This window comes from Anser brachyrhynchus (genome assembly GCF_964034855.1).
Source record: "Anser brachyrhynchus genome assembly, chromosome: 22".
Taxonomy (NCBI): domain Eukaryota; kingdom Metazoa; phylum Chordata; class Aves; order Anseriformes; family Anatidae; genus Anser; species Anser brachyrhynchus.
Genome location: NC_137715.1, coordinates 6,579,176 through 6,604,488, shown reverse-complemented (window position 1 = coordinate 6,604,488; position 25,313 = coordinate 6,579,176). Strand labels below are relative to the sequence as shown.

The following is a 25,313-nucleotide window of genomic DNA, read 5'->3' as shown; positions in this document are numbered from 1 at the left end:
CCTTATGATTTCTATCTCATCTTCCTCCTGTTTGTGTGATGGCCCTGCTCCAGAGCGGCCTGCCTCTTCCACTTCCTGCTCTGGAACCTCTTAGTGGAGCTCCTTCTTCCCTTACTAAACGAGCTGACTTCTGCTTCGATTGTTTTAACTACAGGAGCCACTGATTCCATTGACAGTTGGCCCTCTGTTTTAGCTACTGTCTCTCTTATTTGCTTGTCAGATCCAGAGGCCTTGTCTTCTCCTTGCAGGTGCTGAATAGTGCTGACTATTGAATGATAAGCGCAGGCCAGGCCCCAGCACAGTGCAGCAAGCTGGAGTTTGCCAGCATTGCCAGGGTCAGGGCATATGTCTTTTAAACATTCTAACATTTTTTTTAGGATTCTGCACTTGCTCAGGGGTGAAGTTTAAAACCATTGGTGGAGAGAACCATGACAGGTACCTGCCTGTATCTTCCCACACACCTTGCCACCCATCAACACACTGCCTAGGGGCAGATTCCTGGGTGGTATTCTTAATTAATTGTTTAACCTTAGCAAAAAACCAGAAACATTCTGGAAATCTAGCAACAGGAGTATGTTGGTTACCTAAGGATGTTCAAAATACTGGAAAGCTATTGTAATTAGCCCACAGGGAAAGGAGGAGGAGGCACCATTCCTGATATCCTCCACCAATTCACTCCCAGAGGAGAAAAAGAGAGTGCAGTTGTTAATATTCTCCAAGAGATGGTTCCCGATGTACAGCAATGACAACAATGCAGGGCCTGAACAGCAGATTAGGCTCAAGGCCAGTGATTTACAGCACAGCAGACTGAAAAAAAAAACAAACAAAAAACAAACAAACACAGCTTTTAATAAACTCTCAGATCTGACATATAGAGAAAGAGAGAATATGGCATAGATCACATATAGCAGAATGACATGGAACAATATCAAGAGCAAATCAGTCAACATCATGACCAGCAACTGTTAGACAAATACACTAATTTTAAGTTCCCTCTAAAGTGCTCTGGTCAAATCTGTAGTTACCTCAACCCTTCGCCCCCTATGTTGGGCACCAAAAAAAGGACTGTGGTGGTTTCACACTGATGGACAGCTAAACTCCACCACGCTGGTCTCTCATTCCCCTCCTCAAAGGGAAAGAAGGGGAAGAAAACATGATGGAAAGAAAGGCTCATGGGTTTACATAAGGATAAATTAAAGGAAAAACAAGCAAAGGCTGCATGGAAGCAGAGAGAAAACAATTATTCTCTCCTTTCCACCAGCAAGCAATGTTCAGCCATGTGTTGGGAAGCTGGGCCTCAATAAGCATAGCAGTTGTTCAGGAAGACAGATGTTTTCATAATGAGACCACCCCTTCCCCTTTCTCTGCTTTTATTGCTGGGTGTGATGATATATGGTGTAGAATAGCTCAATGGTTGGTTTAGCTCAGCTGCCTTGGCCATGTCCCCTCCCCATCTCTTGCCCACCCCCTGCCTCCTGCCCTTGGGGGGCTTGGAGAGAGTCTTGGTGCTGTGCCAGCACTGCTCCACTATAGCCCCAACACTGGTGTGATGGCAATGCTGTTCTAGCTCCAAGCGCAGAGCACAGAACTCTAGGGGCTGCTGAGGGGAATGTTATCTCTGTCCCAGGCAGCCCCAGTACAGGGGTGAAAGTGTGCACTCAGGCTAGAGGGAAAACATGGGGTGGATTTTCTTTCTAGTTCACTGATTGTGGATGGAAAACACAGAAGGGTTCTGTGGAGAAGAAGACAGCATCAGAGAAAGGCTCGCAGGGATGCTGGAGGGTAACACAGACTTTCAGCAGGAAGTTGGTCCCACTGCGGTGTGTGGGAGCGTGTGGTGCTGGCGGCAGGCCAGGTACCCAGTGTGATGGATCTCGGTGGTGATACAGCAGGTTCATATGGCACTGAAACCGGTGGTGGCTCAGAAGGGTGGTAGAAATGGTGTGGTCTCTGCTGGCTCCGTGGCAGAAGTGAGTGGGAGCTATGCTGTGGAGGAAGACACCCAGGACCTCCGCATGCTCTGCCTGCTCCTGGTTTGGCTCTGCAGTAGGGCCAGGCCTACCCCTCTCCTGTCTGCTGCCAGCTAGTAATGCAGGTGGTGAGGTCTGGAGTTCTGGTGTTCTGCTAACCCCTCCTTCCTGGCTCTCAATAAGGAGAGTAAAGGAACAACTTGGAGGGCAAAATGTATTACCTTATCTTTTTCTTGAATGTGTTTTGTTTTGCAGTAATTCAAGTTCCCCACATCTACAAAACAATAATTAAATCAGAAAATATCTAGCAAAGAATGGAAAAAAATAAAAATTTAATCTAGTGAAGCAGGTATAAACTAGATACATAGATCAGATAGCCCTCTGGCAGTCTTCGTTAAAGCTTTGGAAAAAGAATTTTAAAAAGGCACTTAATAACCTAAATGCTGAGACAGGTTTTCATGGTTTATCTTCCAGGGTGGCCCCCTAAAGGATTTCAGTATGATAAGAGGTAGCTCAAGACTAGAAATAGTATCATTGATTCAGCTGTGTTCTTTAAGGTGGTAAGTGTAGGTGTAGGAGAAATCTAGGAGGGTATAAGACAGGTAAAAGTTTTGAAACAAAGATGCTAACTGCAGTCAGTATTTCAGTAGTTAAAAGGAGAGTGAACTGTGGATAAGGTATTTGCAGCCTGGAGGCGAGCTAATGAATGACTGTATGATTACACAATCACAGAATCATCTAGGTTGGAAGAGACCTCCAAGATCACCTAGTCCAACCTCTGACCTAACACTAACAAGTCCTCCACTAAACCATATCACTAAGCTCTACATCTAAAAGTCTTTTAAAGACCTCCAAGGATGGTGACTCAACCACTTCCCTGGGCAGCCCATTCCAATGCCTAACAACCCTTTCAGTAAAGAAGTTCTTCCTAATATCCAACCTAAACCTCCCCTGGTGCAACTTCAGCCCATTCCCCCTCGTCTTGTCACCAGGCACGTGGGAGAATAGACCAACCCCCACCTCACTACAGCCTCCTTTAAGGTATCTATAGAGTGCATTAGATGGGGTAGAATTAATTTAGAAGGAAGATAGTACAGGTAAGTACTAGAGGCTGTTTATACTTGTCTGGTAACCAAAGCTTAAGCACAATGCCTATATATGTGTACTGTTTCCAAAGGTTAACCCTATATATGATTACAACTGATAGGTGTTAGAAATCGACACCTGCTTTACAGTAAAACAAAAACAATGATAACATTACACATGACCATAGTAACAATATTGAATGTTTCAACCGTAAAAGAAAAATAATTATCTTTGTAAGCTGTAATATTCCAAAGATAATACCATGTTTTCACAATAACACTGTGTAAATATAGCACTTTCAATAGCTGCTGTACAGAGGGTGCTCTTGCTTCACTCTGCTCTGCCTTGCCCCAAGGTCTGTGGGTATTCAAGCCCTTCCCTGTTCCCCAGCAGTTTTTTCTGCTTTCTGCTTTGTAGTGATGCAGAGCCAAGACCCACCCCAAAACGTACCTGTCTGCAGTCCTCTCTTCCCTCTCTCTCATGTACTGGTTTGGTGTGGAAAGGATGATCCAGACAGATTTAGCTTGATATGCTGTTATCAGTGCTTTTGCTGAGATCGTGCTATCTCTACAGACCCTTGGCCCAACTCCAGCTCTCCCTGGACCTAGCAAACCAAAAACTGCTGCACACCCAGGTGGATTCCTGAGAGCAACCTGCCCTCCTCCTCTCCAGGCAATCATTTGGCATTTATTCTTCCACTACTCTTGGGTTTCTCTGCACCTTGATTTATGGAGGTGAAGAGCTAGGAGCAAAAGAGAGGGAGCAGAGGATAATAAAACAGTGACATGGGACCAGAGCAGAACACTAAGTGATATCAATAGTCTGGAAATGGGCTGTAGAAATGACAATCGGGATGAACTTCAGATAATATCAGACTGGCAAAATCCAGGGCAGTTATATTGTCAGAGACATACAGCTGTACCGGCCAGAGTAAAGGCATGCTGCTGCCCTTGGCCATCCTAGTATTTCAAGAGTAACTCAGGTTCTGGCTCAGTGCTTCCCCTCTTTACTCAGAAGGAAGGAAGGGTGCCAGGCTGGCCAGCGGCAGGTGAGAAGAGCCCTGCAGAAAACCTCAGGGAGTTTGTCTGCAGAGCCTGGGATCCCACCTGGTTTGGTGACAGAGCTCCACGATGAGCGTACAAGCTCCTGCTGTCCCAGTAGTTCACAGCAGCCTTCTTAGAAGAGGGACATCACAACAGCAAGATGGGACACAGCCACTGTCCTTCTCACGGTGACCTGTGTGTTCCAGGGAAATAGGACAGCTGCTGCATGGCAGTGAGACATTGGCAGGGCTGGGAGCTCCATGTAGGAAGGCCCTTCCAAGACACTGCAGAGGAAGTCAATTGGCTGTTTCAATTTACCTGCTCTGGAACACGCACATCAGACCTGCACAAGGAGACACCCTGTCTGCATGGTTTGGCTAACACTTCAAAAGAAATGCTCAGCTCTGTGACTGCAGCCAACGTGTGGGCAGGCCGGGCAGTCACCGCTTTGATTTTCAGCCTATTGCTGAGTCAGCAGTTATAAAAGACCTCCAAGTTGAGCTTGTGCTTTTGGTTTTATGGGTCATAACCTTGACTAAAAGCTGGGAAAGGGGAAACAACTTCTTGAATGTGGTTTTGTTTTAAAGTTGAGATCCAGGGCCAGAGCCTCATCTGCCAGGACAAGGAGACTCTGCGCCGCCTTCAGTAACCCCAGGCATTCTTACCTGCTGCAACTTGAAGCTTGGAAGCAGGTGTTAGCTCTCTAGGGAGTTAAAGTAAACACTGCATCCAACAAATCAATGTAACCTCAGGTGACCTGCTGCTGCACAGCTGGGCTATACCTGGAACATGAGGGCTGTGGTCTCTGGAGAGACTCCCTGGAGAGCCTGGCCCCCACCACCACCTAGCCCTTTCTCCTCCAGGCCTCCTGAACACAACACAAACAAAGGAGCTGTATACAGAAATCTGTAGGCAAAACAATACCAGGAGCTTGTTCACCTTCCAGAACATGCATGGAGGGACATTTTTTGCAGCTGGTGTTTCCCTGCAGATCCATTCCATTCTCTCTCTCCTACACCCAGCACTTCATTTGCTTATTAGAAGCCATGTGATGGAGAACTTTCCTCATTCCTCTTTTTCTCACCCTCTTAGCTTCTGCACTTGGTATGTGCCAATGTAGTTCAAGACCCTGTATTTATGTGATGATCAGGTTACAACAGTGACTAAGAAGGATTTAACTGATCAGATTCAAAGCTTCTTTATTCACATGAACAAAGATCCCTGCCCCCTTTGATGTGCGTGACACTGGACAGTGCTGTTCTCCTGGACATGAGCTAGTAGCAAACACAACTACCTCAAATCCCCCTTAGCTGAATACAGCACTGAGGAAAGCAATCATAGTCTGAACTGCTGGGAAGGAGAGGAAAGAGAGTGTGTTTTCCAGGGCTATGATGATTAATGTGAACTGTGGATGTGAACCATGCATATGGACACTTGTAATTGTGAATACATCTCTGTGGGATTGTAGGCAGCTAGTATACATCTTGACTATGGGGAAAGTGGAATGGGACAGAAGGATAAAGAGGTATCACAGGCTGTAAACAAAGACCGCATAGACTTCTAGGGTCTTCTGGTGCCAGAAATAAAAAGCCCAGAGAACTAAGCAGTACAAACTGCTGAGTGCCAGAAAGACAGGATGCAGTAACTAAAGTCACCCCATCCAGACCTTGACCCTGAAAAGACGTGTAGCCGAAGGCAGAGCCCTCCTGCCTACTTAGTCCAACACTACAAAGTAAAAAAAAACATGAGTTCGCATCCAAGTCTGGCTTTAGCCATTGGACTAGGGAGGAAACCACCTCCTCAGTGCTCTGGAGCTGATGAGAGGAGGGGCAAGACTGGAGAAAGGACACTTTCCCTGTGCCAGTGTGGTTCTGCTGAGGGAAAGCATGTGCTAAGTTCTGCAGATGAGAACAACAGGGACAATGTGGGAAGTAGCAGAAGGTGCTGCTCATGGCATCCCTGCTCCAGCTGCAGTCTGTGGCCAAAAGGAAAGGCGCTGGGCACCCCAGACCAGACCACCAAGGCATGGAGAAGGGTCTTACTCTGCAGGATGCGGCAAGCAAGAGTCCCCACAAGGGGAAGTGCAGGAAACTGGCTGAGCTGACTTGATCACAGCCCATAGGGAACACAGAGCCCAGAACTGGGAAACAGACTGGCTCCCTGCTGATCCATGTAGGCCTGTGCATCATGCTGTGCTCCCATTACTGTGTAACACATAGGCCCAGCCAGGGGGGTACAGAAATAGCACGGGGCCATTCTGCAGTGCAGGCTCAACCCTTCAGCAGGAGAAAGGCTGGGCATAACTGTACAGTGAATGACAGGGACAAAGCAGAGATTTGGAGGTCTGCTGGTATTGGAGCTGCAGCAACAGCATGGGTGTACCTCATCACTGAGCAGAGCAGCTACACATCTGTGTCTGGGTGCTAATCAGGGGGTGGCGAGACCCATTAGACACCATGTAGGGCCATGGGCACCAGGACAAATTGCAAGGAACTCCCACGTGTCCAGGCTCCCCAGCAGAGAAGAACTTGTGCCTAAAGGTAAATGCTACCTCCTCTCCTCCCTCCTGAGTCACCTGTGACAATTGCAAACACAACCATTTGTATCCCAGATTTCCATACAGATTTCTAGTCAGACTAGTTCTATTGCCCCAGAGCTCGTAGCTCAGACAAGGCAGAAATGGCCCAGCAAGGAGGGTGTACACGTGAGAGTCCTCACGGAGTGAGTTTAACAGCATCTGTGCCACCAAGAAACTCAGGTTGTAGGAGAGTCACCCAGGCATATGCTTGGAAACCCTTCCTAGCGGGCCAAAATGTGCTATTTCTCTACATCCCATCATCTTCTCTTGTGCAAAGAACACATCCAGCCTCTAGGGAAGGGGGAGGAAGCCCCAGCACTGCACAGCCCACCCATCGTAAGAGAAACCATGGACTTAAAGGATTAAGTAGCTGCAACCACAGTGATAGTCACAAGAAAGTCCAATGGGTCCAAGGCTATTCACAATCTTTTTATTGTAAATTGCCATTTTGAACAAGAGCCTTGACAGAATCAAACTTTAAAATAATCTTAATTTTGCACGCTAGTCAACATGCCTTATTTTACATCGGTAGTAATACAAATTGTAAGATTCCAGGGTTTTGAGGAGCACTTTTCAGAATGCCAATGACATTAATTTCTTCCTAGAGAAATACCCCATGCTGGTTCTTAATTGTGTCTGTGTATTTAGACCTCATTTTGTACTTTGCATCCATTTTAAGATGCAAATCTGCTTAATCCAAACATTTACACAGCCCTAGATGTATATGATAGTGATCTAAACTATTTCCCAGCCCCAGGAAAAAACAGTTACATTAGTGCTCTCCAACAGGTTTTAAGTGTTAGTAAACTTTTCTTTAAACGAGAACTACAAAACACTAATGGAAACTAGAAAAGTAACTAAGCTTACTGTTTAAATTTAACCCGTGTACATGCATATAGGATGGATTACATATTGTAAGGAATTCACAGAGGATTCCCCATTATACGAAACAAACAAATTGAAACATCATGCAAACAACATGACAAAGCGAAGGCTTAAGGCTTGAAGCGGCAAAGGCACGATCACGATGCTTTCTAGAAAGAAGACAGAAGTACCTATAAATTAGAATGTACTAGCAAACCAAAGCTATCTACTTCACATATCTGAAGCAGACAAACTCAGATGCTGAAAAGATAAACAGCAAAAACTGCATGCATGGAAAAATACTTCTAGGTTTGGCTAGTCCAGATGATTTTTATTAATCCTTATGCAGGGATGCAGTAGGAAGTCTCAGCCTCCTTAAAGGCTGGAGAAACTCCCACAATGTATTTTATGCTCTGCAGGCTGTAATAGGCCATTAAATATGACTTCACTAACTACAGATGACCACAGGTTGACTACTAACTACCTAACCACAGGTTGCTATAGAGTAAGTTTTCTGTACCTCTCCAGCACATAACCAAGTATTTTCCCAGGTATCCAGTAAACTTCCACAGAGATCATTTCAGACACCTTATAATCCAGCTGCTTTGCAGGTACATGGCATATGCTTATGATACAGGGTAGAAATTCCTGGAAATTACTCTGTGGTTCCTGACTTCCACTGAAATGGGACTACAAAAGTTTCTGCTACATCAGGGCCAGCATTCACACAAAGCTGTAGTTTATGAAGGGCATTTCTAACCCCCCAGCATAACTTCATCCCTTCATTTATAGCTAGCACCAAACATCATTATCATAAGTACACAACTCTGAGTGGGCCTCTTTTGCAAACGTACGTGCCTGTTTTAAAGCAACAATCTAAGGTACAAGATTTCAGTGGTACAGGCAATCCCCCCTGATGTTGTTTCCTACTATTACTTCTCCTCCTGTCCTCTCCTTGAACTTCTGAGGCCTATGAACAGTAGAGAGGTTGTTTCATGTGCCAAGAGCATTACACTTGCCACAATTTCTCAAAAGATTGGTCTGCTAATCAGTGTGTACCTCAATGAGACCAAGCAGCACAGCTTGGAGCTCTGAAAAGGAACTCAGTCTATTAGATTCCTTAGGAAGCTGCTTTCCAGGAGGACCATGTTATACAGTTCCTCTCCTGTCCATTCAGTGGTTGTCATAAGGCACTGCTCCAGCTAGAAGTTTCAGTAACTGTCACTGTCTACAGAAATTTTGGCATCAAAACCACATGCACACTACTTACAGCCTTTCCACGATTCAGCATATGGGAAGGACTCAGGCGCACGTACACTTGAAGGCAGGTAATTCTTTTGTCCCAAGGTGGTACTGGAACTGAAAGACTACAGTCACTTCTCATGACAAAAGCACTTGCTTAAGTTTATGCACTTTACTATATCATGGAGCAGAGTGGGGACACAAGGAGATGGTACTTTGCTGCTTGGCAATGGTGACATTTACAATAACTACATGTGCTCTAAACATTATAAAGTTTTTTCAGAAAGCATAACAAATGAAGCCAGATAGCACTGTTGACACCCCTTATGGAAGGAAGACTGTATCTTTTGAGCCCATACAGAACTGTAGAGCAGTCAGCTGCAAGACTACTTCTACATATGGGCTTAAACAAACCTTAAAACATGCTTTAGCAACCCTGGTGCTGCCACCACACCTCATGTATAGCCTGCAATAATGATCCACTGTTGGATCACTGAAGCCAGGCAATGCAGCTCCATCAAATTCACAGCTCCTACTATGCTCCTCCTTCCCCCAAACCCAAACAGTGATTACATTTTACATGGGACAAGATGGGGATTTTTGCTAACACAGGGCCCTACTGTCAGTGCATCTGCCAAGAAAAAGGTGACAGGAGGTCACAAGGGACTGCTAGCTAATTACTAGTTCCACAGGAGGTAGCTCTCTGAAGAGGCTCCAGAGCGAAGTATCTGGCCACATTTCCTAAGCCAGCATAATGGCTGAACACCTCTCACATAGAGGCTCAGCACCTCTCTTCCCTGCACGCTGGCCAGAATTGCAGCAAGAACTGAACACTGCACAGCAGCAGGGAGAGCACTCTGCCACAGGCACATAAGAGCACAGAATAACTGTGTTCTTGCAGCCCAAGGGTTTCCCTCTCTTTTAAGGACGAGTCATATGAGAAAGCAAGTAACAATGAACCAGCACCATAAAAACATTCACTGTTAGTGTACAGTTCCTGGGAGGAGAGAAACATCAGCAAAGCCAAACATCAAGGCTGGGCTGGGAGAAGGCTAGAATATTCTTCTATACCTGCGGTAAGGTATCAAACTTGCATTCTCTACCTGTTTATGCCAGAGTTGGTCATGCCCCAAACAAAAGGGGAATTTGGCTGCTCCAAGAACTCTGCAAAAGGAAACAAATGACATGGCTCAAAACTAATGAACACCAGCAAAGACAAACACATCAGATCAGGAGTGTCTTTGTCATTATTTCTACATGTTAAAGAGCAAATAGAAATTGATCCTGATGAATATAAGCGTCTGCTTCACTGTCACTTAACTAAGGAACACAAAAGTTACCATGCTTCTGATTTCATCATTGCATAGGAGGTACAACAGCTTATATGTAAAGGAGTAGATGTTTAGAAATATATCTCCGTGCCAATTACAGCAGGCATGTTGAATAATTCTCCATGTCCAGAAAAGCCTGCTAAGCCAGGCTATGCGTACTTTCAGGAAAGAACACAAGCAGGGTGTCTTACATATGAGACCTAAATGAATGGCACCTCTGGACTCACACTGTCCTAAGTGGAATTGTAAGACAGGATCAGGGAGAAGTCAGCAGTGTTGCAGAAGGGGGAAGTTCCTTACCAGTTTCCCAGTCTTCATCACATGGAGGCGCCTGCCAAGTGCTCACAGCGTTCACCTGCTCTCTCTGGAAGCCAGAAGACTGGTTCACTACAGGATGACAGAAAGATCAGTGACTGTAGTTTGTCCTGCTTCAGAAGCATTAAGTACTTTGGATCAAGTTGTAAAACAGTTCTTTGCTTTAGAGGAATGCCCCCCACGCAACGTGAACTGGTTAGGCACACCCAGGAGCCAAGCATGGATCGGAAATCAAGCGACCATAAATAACTTTTTCAGTGAACAGCAAATGAATCTGTCCCCTGGGAACTGGCAAAGGAATGCTCAAGTGGAGAGGAAGCCTGCTAACACAAATGCAGGCATGACCGCTAGCCTCAGTGCAACTCAACAGAAGATGGAAAGCCATCAGCTCTGTAGTGTGTCAATAGCTTTAGAGACAATGAAGAGAACTAAAGAGACACTGCATAGCACAGGATGCTTTTCTAAATAATTTGGGGGTTTTGTCTCACTGGGCAGGAGACAGGAATCTTAATTGTATTGCAGACAAAGCAAGTTCAGCAGCAGAGGAGCCTGCAAAAGGAGCTGACCAATCTCTCATTGGGAGTGAGCTATTCAGGTTGCCCCAGCTGCAGGGATTTTCATAGCTTAGACACCTATTTGACTTTTCACATGGCACCAGTGGTCAAGCCTCAAGGAAGGGAGATCATCTCTATGAAAAGAAGACTCTGTCTTTCCGGTCACTGAAGCATCAGAGCTCCTGCTGGAGGCATTTCAATATGCACAGGCTTGGGTACAACCTTTTTATTCAAAAATCCTGGGAATAAAGTATGTGCAAAGGCTATCAGGAGCATCTAATGAGCCTACTCAATAAACCAAAGCAATCAAGTCTCAAGTTTTTTAAGGCTGTTATGTCACACAAAACTATAGACAATAATTTGACTCCCACTTTTTTGGTTATAATAGGAGCTATCCTGACAAACAGGAGACCTCAGTCCCTAGGGTGAAGATGCATCTTAGAGCACGGGTGGTTCCCTTACCTATATCTTGCTCAATGAACCCTTTGTCGTTGCATTTCGATATGTGATCACTGAGGTCAGCTTGAGGAACAAGATGGCGAGCATTGAAGGGGCACGTGGCCAATTCCTTTGCAACATGAGGGTAGCTCTGGAGAAGAGAAAACCAAAATCATGTGCCATACTTCTCAAGTTCATTTTTCCTTATGTTTTTTACAAAATTAACAAGAGATACTTGTGATATTGCTTTAAAAGGCTAAGCAAGGAATGGCAAAATACTGCTCAGACAATACAGTTGCAAAGAGAAACTATGAAATTGACTGTTCTTTGAAAAAAAGTTCACTAAAAAATTAATCAGCTCAAGGGTGGCTCAAATGAAACATACCCTCAGCTAACCTCCCTACAGTTTGCTGCAACACTGGCAATACAGCTACATGGTTTAAAGCACATATGAAGCTATTTTAAAAACAATAGAGGACAGATGGTAGGCAAATCTAAACTATTCAGGTATTTTTAAACAAGCAGGCACAGACAGAGAAATTCTTTAACCCTTTCAAAACAGTTAGGGAGCTGGAAGCATTCCACCTGCAAACTTTGGTGCTTCTTCACATAGACACAGGTTCTAGTCACAGTGCTCAGCAATTACTACGGTAAATTAGTTCACCCCCTTCTTTATTGGGAAAAATCACAACTTTGCCACTGTCCCAGTACCTGCCTGGCTTTGGCTGGCACAGCTCTGCTTGTCAGGGATCACGCTTGCACCCAAGACAGATATAGAGGCAAAAGTGCCTGGTATAGATGCTGCTCGAGGCAGTGAGCCCTCTACTACCACTGATACACAGCTGCAGCGCAGGCTCCAAGGCAACTGTCATTACCTACACCTATGGAGCTGCCGACACAGTTCTGGCCTTAACAGGTCTGTATAGCTGGGCTGCTGTGTCCTCACGTGTCCATCAATCACTTCAACCACCTTCAGCAAACTGCTCTGGCAGGATCAATATAAATTCTGCAAATTACTTACAGACACCAACTGCATCTGTGTATTGGGTTTATGTGGTCAGGTTTTGGTCAGGTTTTGGTCGGGGGGGTGGGGCGCAGGAGTGGCCTCTGATAGAGGTCAGGAGCTGCCCCATGCTGGTTCTGGGAAAAAGCTCAGCAGAGAAAAAACATTTTGAACTGACTGCAGCCCCAGCCCCCTGCGCCTCCTGGGCAGAGAGGGGAGGAGGCAGAAGAACAGAGACTGAAGTTGAGCTTGGGAAGAAGGGTGCTGGAAATAAGGTGTTTTTAATTTTGTTTTCAGTCCTCACTGTCCTACTCTGTTATTAATTGGCAATAAATTAATCTTCCCCAAGCAAATTCTGTTTTGCCTATGACAGTAAATGGTGAGTGATTTCCCTGTCCTTATCTCAACCCACATTCTTTTCTTTATTTTCTCCCTCTGTCCTGCTGAAGAGGTGGAATGAGAGAGTGGCTTGGTGGGCACCTGGTGACCAGGCAACTTTAACCCATCAATGTGACAGGTGATCATTATTACAACTCAACCCTCTCATTAGGAAATCTTGCAAAAACTGACTGGTTAACAGTTATGCAACACAAGGACAAAAACAATAAGGTTAACATTTACTTGCTGATATTGTTCACCTGGCTCATGCACATTCTTGCCAAAATTTGCAGGGAGTGAACAAGGAAAAGTCTCTTGAGTGCTGGAAAAATAGATGTACTTGCTGCTCTGCCCACCACTTTCACTTTTTACTTAATTTTTTAAACCACTAGTTCCACCAAAATTAATTGTTTGTAAGTACTAATACTAGTGCATACACCCTCCAGCTGCATCTTTACTGAAAGGCACAGCACTGCTACACTGTTTTGAAAAACATATTGGTAAGCTGAAAGAGGAACAATTGGCTTTTAGAAAGTCTCAGCAAAAACCCAAAGCTTGGTCAGTTACTGGCATATGACCGGTTAAAAAACAGATCTAAAGTATACAGAGGAGAACTGAGGTTGGAATGCTTCCAATGAAATGATTTGTATTCAAATTCTGGATGAAAGATTGAGGTAAAAAAATCCACCTCTCCCATGTGTGCTGAACCCAGGATGTGCAGTTTCTGCCATTAAATACTTATTAACAACATTAAAAAAAATATGCAGCTATGCATTTATGTCACTTAAAAAACAAATTGCAACATCAAACCATTTCTACTCTGACTAGCCAGAGGTGGTACACATCACTCAGCCTGAGTTCTCTTCAGCTTAAAGTGGAAAAATTTATCAGATCTCCATGTGAGCTGCTTGAAGAGACTGAGATTTAATCCCTGACCTAACCATGAAGAGCTACACCAGTCTTAGGTGAGCTAACATGTCCTTGAACCCGTTACTAAACAGGTCATAAAAATATATGAAATAAAGGCTAAATGGGGCTATTTGTCAGGAACTTACTTGAGCCAGCCAGAAAACAAAATGAGAATATGCACATTGTATTTACAGACACGTGCGCAGAACCCCCATTTGGTGCCTTGTTTGGCCGTTCAGCTTACCTTCTTGCACTTTACAAGGTGATATGGGAACCTACAGGCTCTGATTCGATGGTGCTTATTATACGGACATTGTATTAATCTCTCTGGATCCAAAACATCTAGAATGGAAGAATTGGGGCAGGGGAGGGGAACTAGTTAGAAAGACAAGATCTAACATCACTAAGACAGTGAAGCGGAACAAACACACCACCACATCAGGGCTGTGATTTTAGGAAGTTAAACCAGTTGTTCTTACTTTGAAACCCGTCATTGAGGCAGGAGCCTGTTTTGCATAACCAAACAAATTCACTTTGAAGTTTGAGCTGACACAGACATCAGTCAAAACAGACAGAGAATAGTAAGCAGCACTGCATAATAACACTTAAAGCTACCATATTAGCTAGATCACCACATTTACTCAAAATGAATGAGGAGAGTAGTACTTTTCAAACTATCTTGGATGAGAATCACTGGAGCGATGATACATCCACCAGGGCCCTCGGGTGCTTCATCACTGAGAACCAAGTCTTTTTTGATCATCAGCTAGTTTTGCTGGAGGAAAGATGCCAGCCAATTTAATCTAATTTCTGAGGAAACAGCATGCCTAACATGGTTTATGTGACTTCTAAGTGAAGTTTCTCCCAAGTCATGCAATTATTTAGGAGCTAAGGAGTTACTAAAACACCTAAGAACCCAGGCAATGAACAGGGAAGCAGTATGAATGTGTACATCTGTGATATATAATCACTTTCATATTCTCAGTGAGGAAAAAGAACGGCAGCCAGAAAGAGGTATAGGTACCCACTGCTACCTGCAGATCTGTTTGTCATGTACTCACCAGGGAGCCAGACCAGGCTTCTTTCATCATTTCTGCCGTGCTGGTCTTTTTCACAGGCTTTTGATGCACTTTGATATTTTTTTTAAGCTGCTTTGTAATCAAATCCTAAACATGGGCTGCAGTTTGTTTAGCCTCTCCCCTGCTATCACATCCCCTTCTTCGTGTCCAAAGAAGGGCAATGAAGCTGGTGAAGGTTCTGGAAAACAAGTCTTATGACGAACACCTGAGGAAGCTGTGGTTGTTTAGCTTGAAGAAAAGAAGGCTTAGGGGAGGCCTTATTGTACTTTACAGTTACCTTAAAGGAGGTTGTAGTGAGGTGGGATCAGGCTCTTCTCCTAAGCACTAAGTGATAAGACAAGGGGAAATTGTTTTTTTTTTTTTTTTTTTTTGAGAAATTCCTTCACTGAAAGGGATGTGCAGCTTTGAAACAGGCTGGCCAGGGAAGTGGTTGAGTCACCATCCCTGGAGGTCTTCAAGAAATGTGTAGATGTGGAACTTAGTAGTATGGTTTAGTGGTGAACTTCTCGGTACCAGGTTAAAGGTTGGACTAGATGATCTTAGAGGTCCTTTCCAACCTGAATGATTCCATGATTATACAAAAATTGGTGCTCAGTTGTCTCAACAGCCAGTTCAGGGAGCTATCTTGGCCCACAGGCTGACACCTAGTTAAGGTGCAGTTCCCCAAGTCACACTGAGCTGAGTTCATGTTCTGAGCCACTAGGAATGTTGGACATAATCCTTCTTTCCATCCCAGCTGTGCTACGCTGCCACTTCCAGCTCTGCTGCTTGTGAGCACCTCTCACCTCCATTAGCCAGTCTAGGTCATTAGAACAGCTGAAAACCAAAGACTTCATTATTAAGATGGATTAACTAGCTTTCTACTGCTTCAGCTGTCCCTGGAATAGCAATTTGAAGTGGCTTTTCTCTCTAAACTGGCTCAATAAATCAAACAAACTATGTGGCCAGTATGAGAACAGAGGCAAGAATGAGTACCTGATGGAGAGGAAAGGGAGCCCTTACTGCTACACAAAGCAGCAAACACAGAAGTGCCAGGAGCTGGCTAGATCAGGTCAATAGATGCAGCTATCATGCAAAACGCTACAGCGAGTAAAGCCTCTGAGGCACCAAAGCAACATCAACGCGCAGCTGAGATCCCCAGCCCTTAGCAATATGGCTCACAAAACCAACCCCCAAACAATTCCACCGCCACCAGACATCACCTGAAAAAACTCCAGGCAGGCACAACGCCTGCACCACAGGCAGTGGCTCCATTTGAACGCTGCCCAAGGGCCGGACCCCACCCATGCCCCGTCCAGTAACCACAAGCAGCACAGACCTAGGTGAGACGCCCAACTCATCGCTTCCTTCATGGCTCAGTCACACAGCGCACGGAGACAGCACCAGACCCACCGCCTGTAACACCCCCCCCGGCGCCCAAACCCCGAACACCCCCCCAGCCACCCCGCTCAACACCTCCCCCCCCCCCCCCCTTATCTGCTTCGCGACAGAGAAGACAATCCGGGAGGGAAAGACACATAGGAGGAGCGGGGCCGCCTCCGCCTTCCACCCGCCCGAGCCTCACCGAAGTCATCCTCCACCTCCATGGCAGGCAGAGACAGAGGGACCGAGAGGGACCGAGAGGGACCTCGGGGCCGTGCCGCGTGCGCGGGCCGCGTGCAGCGCCTGCCCCTGGCGCCTGCCCCTGGCGCCTGCGCGGCTGTCTCCTAGCAACCACCCCTGCCCCGCGCGGGGCCCCACCCGCCGTGGGGCGGTTGCCGGGGCAACGCCTTGTCCTTGATCGCTGGCCGGCGCCATTTTCTCCAACCGTGGCCGTGCCGGAGAGCCCAGCGCTCGCTGAGCTCCCACCGCCCTCCGTGCTCCCAGCGCTTCACGTAATGCCCCCGGGGTGTCCTTCTCGCCATCGGTGCCCGAAACGGGTCCAAAAACCTGGAAGGAGAGCGTGGCCCCGCTCTGAAAACCTTGCAGGAGGCTGGTGCCGAGATGGAGCTGGAAGATGGGTGAGGGCACGGCAGAGCTGTGCGCTGTGCAGCCCTGGTGGGTAGGTGACCTGCTGGGCCATTTCCTGCTGTTTTGAAGCAAGCTGAGTTGGTCGTCCCATTTGATTTCAGCCTTCCACCAGTCTCCTGTCTCAAAGGCTCTGAGCAAAAAAAGCAGGTTTGAACAAAAGCTGTGTTTCACCTGCTCTTGGATACGTGCAGTGTGGGAGGAAAGAAACCTAATGTTTTACTGTCTAATCTAATCAGAGCCCTCCTGCTTCCCCTCCCCACATTGCTGGGTTCAAAACCAATCACTTTTGCTAAGTGATTACCTCATTTTGCAACTAAAATATAAGTGTTGAGTAGACATGAGATGAATGGAGAGATACTTTTTCTAAGCAGATGGCTGGTATTGCAGGGGCCTGGGTTCTACAAACACATTTTTAACCATAAAACAGCTCAGGATAGGCTAATCCTGAGTTTCCATAGGAAACTGACAGGATCACCAGGATTAGAAACACTTCCGATTTTATGTTGCCCAAGGGTTTACACACAGGTATGACTCTTTTTATCCCCATTTCCAGAATGTTCTTTAGTCAGGGAATAATTGAAAAGTGACTTGGATGCCTGTCCTATGCTCTGTGTTACGCTGCAGAACCTGAAGCAACCATTGCTGATACAATAATGAGCTGCGCTTCCGTCTCAAAGCAACTGAGCAAATTGGCAGGAAAATGTCTCTTCATGGTCACAGGTCACTCAGTTACAGAACATGTGAGTCTTTCGCAAAACTTACCCTAAGCAGCAATATGCCTTGCCTCGTCCCCTTCTTGTTTTCACATTTAAAGTAGACCTTTGGCCTGAGCACTGCATTTCCAGTCTGGGAGCTGGCAGGTGGTTCCTACCTTCATCCTCAGACATGTGGCTCTCCTTTGACACTCTGGTCTGGAATTTAAAATAGAATAGTTCAGCTGGAAGGTACCTTCAGAGATCATCTAGTTAACTGCCTGACCATATCAGGGCTAAACAAAAGTTAAAGCATATTTTTGAATGGCATTATCCAGATGCCTCTGGAACATTGACAGGCATGGGAGCATCAACCACCTCCCTCGGAGGCCGGTTCCAGTGTTTGACCACCTTCATGGTAAAGAATTTTTTTGTGATACCTTGTCTTAACCTTCCCATGTGCAGCTTTGTGCCATTTCCCTGCATGCTATCATCGGTTACCAAGGAGAAGAGATTGGCCCCTTCTTCACTTCCCCCAAGGAAGTTGTAGAGAGCAATAAGGTCACCTCTTAGCCTTCTTCTCTCCAGACTAAACCAACCAAGTGTCTGCAGCCTCTCCTCATAGGACATGTCTTCCAGCCCTTTTATCACCTTTGTTGCCCTCCTCTGGACACAGTCAAGTAAGTATCTTAATGTATTTTTTATATTGTGGAGCCCAGAACCACACACAATATTCAAGGTAAGGCCACGCCAACACTATGTCGAGTGGGAGAATCACCTCTTTGGACTGGCTGGCTATGCTGTGTTTAATGCAGTCCAAAATGCAGTTTGCCCTCTTGGCTTCCAGGGCACACTGCTGACTCATTACTCTGTCCCAAGTGTAGAACCCAGACTTCAATTTTGTTGAACTTTCATGCCATTGCTGATTGTCCAGTGCTCCAACTTATCTGTCTCCTTCTATCTTATCTTTCAATCCCCCTACCTCTTCTCAGTGAGGTGGGGGAGAAAATTGGGAAAAAAAAAAGGTAAAAAAACATGTGGGTTGAAATGAAGACAGTTTAATTGGATGGAAAAGGAAGGGAAAATAATGATAAAAGAATATACAAAGCAAGTGATGAATAATGCAGTTGCTCACCACCTGCTAATCAATGCCAATCCAGACTGCAAGCAGCAGCAACTCTCCCACCCAACTCCCCCCATTTTTATTTTTCAGCATGACATCATATGGTATGAAATACCCCTTTGGCCAGTTTGGGTCAGCTGTCCTGGTTGTGTCCCGTCACAGCTTCTTGTGCACCCCCAGCCTCCTTCCTGGCAGGGCAGCATGAGAAACTGAAATGTCCTTGACTCTGTGTAAGCAGTGCTTTACAACAACTAAAACGTCAATGTGTTACTAACATTATTCTCATCCTAAATCCAAAACACAGCAGCATACCAGCTTCTCGGAGGAAAATGAACTCTATCTCTGCTGAAACCAGGACACATAGAAGGAGATCAAAGTACCAAGACAGGACTTCCCTTCACAAACTCATGTTGTCTATGCCTGATAACAGCTTCGTTCTTTAAACGCCTTTCAGTAGCACCCAAGATAATCTCCATAACTTTTCCAGGGACTGAAGTTAGACCATCTGGTCAGTAGCTTCCTACATCTTCTCTTGTGCCCTTCTTGAAGATTGGTATAACGTTTGCTAGCTTTCAGTCAGCAGGGACCTCCCCAGACTCCCAAGACCTTAGGCAAATTGAGAGGAGTTTTCCTTTGACCTTCTCTTGCTGTTGGCATACTTCAAAAACAAGTTTTTTGTTGTCTGTCTATGCTAGCCAGTGTCAAGGTGAGTTGCTTGATTTGCACCTCTTCTTTTTTTCTTGAATAGTCGAACAGAAGGAAAAGCAGCTACTTGCTTGCTGGCAGTTTATACCAACAAGCCTTGAAGTGTTGAGTAGCACGTGCTGCCCTCCAGACACAGGGATAGTGATGAGACTCTCCCAAACTCAGGGGTATGTGTAGTTGTGAATTCAAAAGAGTCATGAACACTGCCAGCTGCTTTGGCAAGGGAACTGAACCACACGTCAGTTCCTTCTTAGACTGATTAGCACCTACCCCACAGCAGGCCTCACCCCCAGTGGGAAGATTTCTCCAGTGGAGTACATGTCTATATAGATGGAGTTGTCCAGCAGAACATCTTTTCCAAACCTGCTTTTCTTGCAAGGGAATCAAAGATATTTAGGGAGAAAGTTTGTTGTCCCTCAGCTACAAAGCCAGCTGCTGATTGGGGCTCTGGGTGGTCATACATCATCATACTCAGGAATGCCCTGAAGCAACTTAGCAGTTCCCCTTCCTCAGCTGCAACCCTCTATCCCGTTTATCCTGCTAAATGAAAACACTGCTTTGGAGAGCTCCTGGACTCCACTTAGACAAGAAGTCTAACAGCACCAACTGGCCGGCCATACTCCCCTCCCACTATTCTTGTAATTAGTGTATTTCCAGAAACTTTCCTCAGGAAACCCTTGGCACTTGGCATAGATCTTAGTAGGTGGGCAACATGCACTATGAGCCTATTCATTCCCATTCCTACTGTTCTCTGGGGACATTTTCTACATAAGAACACCTCCTGGCAAACACAGCAGCATCCAGAGGATAACAAATATCCTTTCTTCCCCTTCACAAATGTTTGTGGAGCTGTTGCCCTCAAGGGCCTCCAGCAGCTCTGGCTCCTCACAAGAGGCCAGCAGTCTAAACACCACTTCTGCAGGATGTGCATTGAGAACAAAATAGCATGACAGGACAAAGGAAGCAAAGCTTGGCCTTTGTGGCCAGAGGCTGATGGCAGGACTTGTGTACACCTCACTTATGTGTGAATGACAGTGCTTTTAAGGAAACATACTGCAAAGTTTCGCACCCTGCCTGCCCTTTTTGAGAAAGGCAAAGGCTGCTATCTGCAAAAGTGTTTACAGAAGACATAAGGGGAAAAGACTTCCTCCAGTCACCAGGTGTCTGGAGTGACCATAAAGGAAAGGAAAATGCAGAGGCACAGGCTAGGATGTAGCAGAATTTTAATCAGTCAGAAGGAAACAAAGTCCCTCCAAGAGGAATCACCAGTGCAGGAAGCACTGGAGGAAGATGAGAGTCTGTCCAATGCCAGACATACCACCAGCTGTTCATCCGCCACCTACCAACTTCTGGGTCCCTGGGGGTCTTTCTCCAGGGCCATCACCAGCAGCTTTAGCAGGGGAGGCACCTTGTGCCGCAGTAGCGGCTGCCGAAGCCGGAGAGGCCAAAGCCTCCGGAGGAGATGGGCACTCCCTGAGAGCTGAGGATGCTGCCAACGGCAGCGGAGGTGGAGGATCCCACGGCGGTGTTCTGCGGGAAGGAGCTGAGGATGGGGCCGGGCAGGGTCACCACCACAGGAGAGGGCTGGATGAAGACGTTGGAGTCCTGGCACTGCCTGACACAGGGCTCATTGCAGCTGTTGGCCAGCGGAGTTGGGCCACAGGGTCCACATGGCAGCCACTGGTTGTAGCAGGACATGTCTCAGGGCAGGAGGTGTACCTGGTAAGAGACAGGGCCCAGAGGAGAGCGGCGGTGAGAGGGGATCAGCCTGCCAGCCCACCACAGGACAGCCATGGCAAATGGTGTTTTGGGACCTGGCAGCTGTGGAAGGAGCCCCATGGGCGTAACTTTGGACCCAAGGGCTCTGCCAGGAATGTCCAGTCCAACGAAGCTCCCCACCTAGCCCATAGCTGCGGAGAAACCTCTCCCATGACTAGCACACCCAAGATCCAGGAGAATATGAAAGGGCAGGCATGTTTAAGAAATCCCCAGGGAAGAAGAGGAGAAGAAAAGGCTTCAGACTCACCTTGTTCCCAGACAGATGGAGGTGAGAGGAGTGGATGAGACAGTGAGGAGATGGGGCCTCTTTTATACCTCTACTGCAACGCCCCGGGCCCACAGTCATTCTATGCGGGCCGTAATTTTCCGGCAGAGTCACCTCAAATACAAAATAACCTTCCTAATGGCACAGAATGTATTTTGTTTTCCTGCCATTTCATTTCCTCATTTCTGACCTGCCCACTTGGTCATAGAGGCTTCTTTCAAGTACAAGGAACAGAGGTGCAAGGATTTTTCCTGGCACAAACATGTGATTAGGGGCAGAAGATAAGACTCAAGTACTGGAGGCGTCCTATGCAGACGTGGGACATGGGTCTCTGGAAAGGTGTTGAACCACTTTGGAACCCTCTTTGCAAGAAGGCGCACATATCATTCTGCCTATGCAGTGCCCTTCTGGATGAACAAAGGCTCCTTTCCCCAAGGGCAAGGAGCATCCTTCTCCTGCCCAGCCTGGCTTCCAGACTGCTCCACCAGTCACAGCTCATTGCCTGCATAGGCAGATGGGCTGTGCTGCAATTTTGAAATGCCCTGGCACAAGGCTGCTCCTTCTGGGGTGACATGTTGTCTGCTTGTTTGACCTTGTTCCCTCTTGTGGCTGTCTCCTGGGCTCTTCAGGCAACCCATGTTGTCAGCTGCTGTGAGGAAGGCAAAAGTTGATCTCCTGAGCCCACCAGCAAGTCCTGGGAAATCAGGTCCCTTCTCACTACCAGAGGACTGAGTTGTTCACGGGAACAGCGGCTTGCTCCCACCACTCTCCTTGCCATACCATGCACTTTGGCTGGACATATTCCATGACCAACAGTAAAACCAAAGACCTGCCCTGTTGTGCAAAACATGCCGACCATCCCATGAGCTGCCTGAGCTATGAGAGTACTTGCCAGAAGGTCATGCTGCAGGGTGATGGCTGTTGGGGCTGCCTGGAGGCACAGCTTTAGCTCGGAGCTCAGATGGAGCTGCTTAGCTGGAGGGGGATTTGGCATGCATGGTGCTCAGGCCTGCAGACAGCAGGCACTCTGGCTTGGCCTCAAGCCAAAAGCGTGGCATGTGACCAATCCCAAATTAGAGCGTGACTTGCCCTGGGCAGGGAGAGTCTCTCCCAGGAAGCTTGCCTGCTGAAGGCATTCTCTTGCCTTCCTGGGGTGTGTCCCAGCTGCCTCCCATGTCTGCAGGGCAGGGAAGAGCTTTGTTCATGCAGCAGGGATGCATTGCCTCCTTGGTGGAGTCTGGGAGATGTTTCTGTAGCCAGGGCCCTTGTGAGCAAGTCCCCTCCCTGACCATGCCCAGCCGCGTGGCAGTGCCGGTTCCTGCCTACCCTCGCTTGTTCAGGGGGAGCTTCCTTGCCTCCCTAGTGGTGCTGGTTTGTGCTGTTGCCTGAGCGACATGGCAGAGGAGGTGTGCTGAAGCTCTAATGCTAGAAGACATATTGCCTGGGACCTAGAGATGATTCCCAGCCAGGGGGAAGATGTTTTCTGTAACCCTATGTTCCCCTCGAAAAAGCGATCAGGATAGCCCCTACACACAGCCCCATCTCTTTGGCCAGGAGGGTGAGGCCTGTGTGTCCCTTGCCTCCCACCGCCCATGTCTGACCCTGCCCTGGAGGCAGACCTACTGAGAGGAGGTCCAGGGGATCCAGGATCAGAGGGTAGTTCAGTCCCCAGTCTGTAGTGCTGCAAGAGCTTGTTCTTCGTCCTGTGCAGGACTTGCCTTTTGTCCTTCTAGGCTATCAAAAGGCAAGAGAGCTGGAAATTAATTAGGATGTAATAGAAAGCACAGGACCTGAGAGTGACGTAAATGGTATGAAATAAGGGGTGGATATTTTCCTGGTTTTGGCTGGGATAGAGTTAATTTTCTTCATAGCGGCTGTTACATGCCATGCTTTGGCTTTAGGAAAAAAATAATACCGATAACACAATTATATTTTCAGTGTAAGCACGTGGTCTCGTCTCTTTAGCCATGCACTGGCATTCTGTTGAGCTTGGTTCTGTCTTCTTCAGGACCTCACTGTAGCTACTCCAAAGGTGCTCTATGGTCTCCAACCAAAACCTGATCTTCCTAAGGAAAGCCTGTAACCCCAGACTCTCCTCATTACCGAATTGCTCTGGCTACCTGAAAATCCTGGACAACATCAGCAAAACTCATTCTACTTGAACAATGTATTTCTTGAAACAGAGACCAAAATTGGGCACAGTGCTTTAGCTGCATTTGGAGGAGTGCTGAGCAGAGTGGGATTGTCACCTCCCTTCACCTCCTGGCTACACTTCTGTTCATACAGCCCAGGATGTCATTGGTGTCCTCGGTGTCTCGGAACACTGCTGGGAGTCACTTCTCTTTGGTTGGGTTTACCACCCAAGCGACATTTTATGGGCCAGCTTTTCATCTGCTTCCATAAAAAGGCTGCAAGATAGATGATGTTGCATGAGGGTGGGCTGGCAGGAAGGCATTTGCCAAACTGGGCTCTGGGTACTATGTTGGGGAGCTCATGGATGGATCTTGGAGACATTCAGCCAGCACCTGCTGCCTCTTCTCTTCCCCTCAGTCTCTCCCTGCCTCCCTCTTCCCCACAAATTTTTCCAGGAAGCTCTGGGAACAGATGGAAAGAGTAGGAGATGGAGGACATGCACACCTTCTGAGCCTGTGTGGTGGGCTGACCCCAGAAAGCATTTAAGCACCCATAACCCACTCACTCACACTATAACTACAGCAGGGTACGGGAGAGGGTTGGAAGACCAAGAGTGAGAAAAACTCCTGGGTCAACATAAAGATAGCTGCTGTCCTCCCAGGGCTTCCTGCAGTTCTGGCTCCTCACTGGAGGTCAGCAGTGGCCACATGCCACCTTCAGCAGGATGTGCACCAAGGCCGAGATGGCGCGCCAAGACAGAGAGGCAGCAAAGCTGGGCCTGATGGCCAGGGGCCCTGCAGAACTCATGGGCACCTCCCTCACATGTGAGTGACTGTGCTTTCCCAAGGGGCCCTACCGCAAAGGGCCTCACCCTTTGGGAAATGTGAATGGTCCCCACGTGTCCCACATGCCCCCTGACGTCCCCAGAGCATTGGTCCTGACAGTTGGTGTCTGGAGTGTCTGCAGGGGAAGGACAACTCAGAGGCACAGGCTGGGATGCAGCAGAACTTTAATATTCAAGTCAAAAGAGGGAAACGAGGTTGCTCCGAGAGGAGGCCCTAGTGCAGGAAGCCCCAGGAGCAGATGAGAGCGTGCACTATGGCTGACCCCATCCTTTCTAAAAGGGGTGTTGGGGTTGTTTGGTCCGTCTGAACACAAGAAGCCAATGCTCTGTGCCCACTCTGCTACCAATTTCTGTGGTCCTTTAGCAGGGGAGGCACCTCCTGCCACAGTAGCGGCTGCCAAAGCCAGAGAGGCCAAAGCCCCCGGAGGAGATGGGCACTCCCTCGGAGCTGAGGATGCTGCCAACGGCAGCGGAGGTGGAGGATCCCACGGCGGTGTTCTGCGGGAAGGAGCTGAGGATGGGGCCGGGCAGGGTCACCACCACGGGAGAGGGCTGGATGACAACGTTGGAGTCCTGGCACTGCTGGACACAGGGCTCATTGCAGCTGTTGGCCAGTGGGGTTGGGCCACAGGGTCCACATGGCAGGCATGGCAGGCACTGGTTGTAGCAGGACATGTCTCAAGGCAGGACGTGCACCTGATGGGAGGGAGGGCACAAAGGGGCACAAGGATGAGAGGAGCAACCTGCCAGCCCACCACTGGGTAGCAACAGCACATGCTGTTTGGGAAGCTGGTGGCTGTGAAAGGAGGCTCACAGCCTTCTCCTTCCCCTCGGCACCAACGTCCTTGATCAGAATATCCAGGCCCAGGAAGATCTCCACTTAGCCCATAGCTTCAGATACACCTCAGGCAGAACCAAGCTTCACTCCATGCGATACCTACTGCTCCCTTCCCTCTCCCATTTCTAGCTTTC

The 25,313-nt window shown here is 47.4% G+C and overlaps 3 protein-coding genes across 4 annotated transcripts; all 3 read right to left on the bottom strand.

The window, feature by feature from the left end:
* Window positions 1-7,085: 7,085 nt before the first annotated feature.
* LOC308181489 (gametocyte-specific factor 1-like) lies at window positions 7,086-16,490 on the bottom strand. 2 transcript variants are annotated; one of them, XM_080564825.1, is made up of 7 exons: window positions 16,355-16,490; window positions 13,956-14,053; window positions 11,446-11,572; window positions 10,415-10,501; window positions 9,887-9,947; window positions 8,812-8,900; window positions 7,086-7,711 (listed from the first exon to the last, which is right to left on the bottom strand). In XM_080564825.1, coding segments are annotated over exons 1-7 (486 nt in total). In that variant the 5' UTR covers window positions 16,377-16,490; the 3' UTR covers window positions 7,086-7,709. The 2 variants fall into 2 exon arrangements, with proteins under 2 accessions (XP_080420951.1, XP_080420952.1); XM_080564826.1 differs by having other exon boundaries at window positions 8,812-8,894.
* A 4,222-nt stretch (window positions 16,491-20,712) lies between these two features.
* On the bottom strand, window positions 20,713-21,018 carry LOC308181458 (feather keratin 1-like; the record flags this gene model as incomplete). The annotated part of the gene is made up of 1 exon (XM_080564777.1): window positions 20,713-21,018. One exon carries the CDS (start codon window positions 21,016-21,018, stop codon window positions 20,713-20,715), a length of 306 nt encoding a protein of 101 aa, XP_080420903.1.
* Window positions 21,019-24,701: 3,683 nt separating this feature from the next.
* LOC308181457 (feather keratin 1-like) lies at window positions 24,702-25,016 on the bottom strand (the record flags this gene model as incomplete). Its single annotated transcript, XM_080564776.1, has 1 exon — window positions 24,702-25,016. The coding sequence occupies one exon, from the start codon at window positions 25,014-25,016 to the stop codon at window positions 24,702-24,704; it is 315 nt and encodes a 104-aa protein (XP_080420902.1).
* Between the last annotated feature and the right edge of the window lie 297 nt (window positions 25,017-25,313).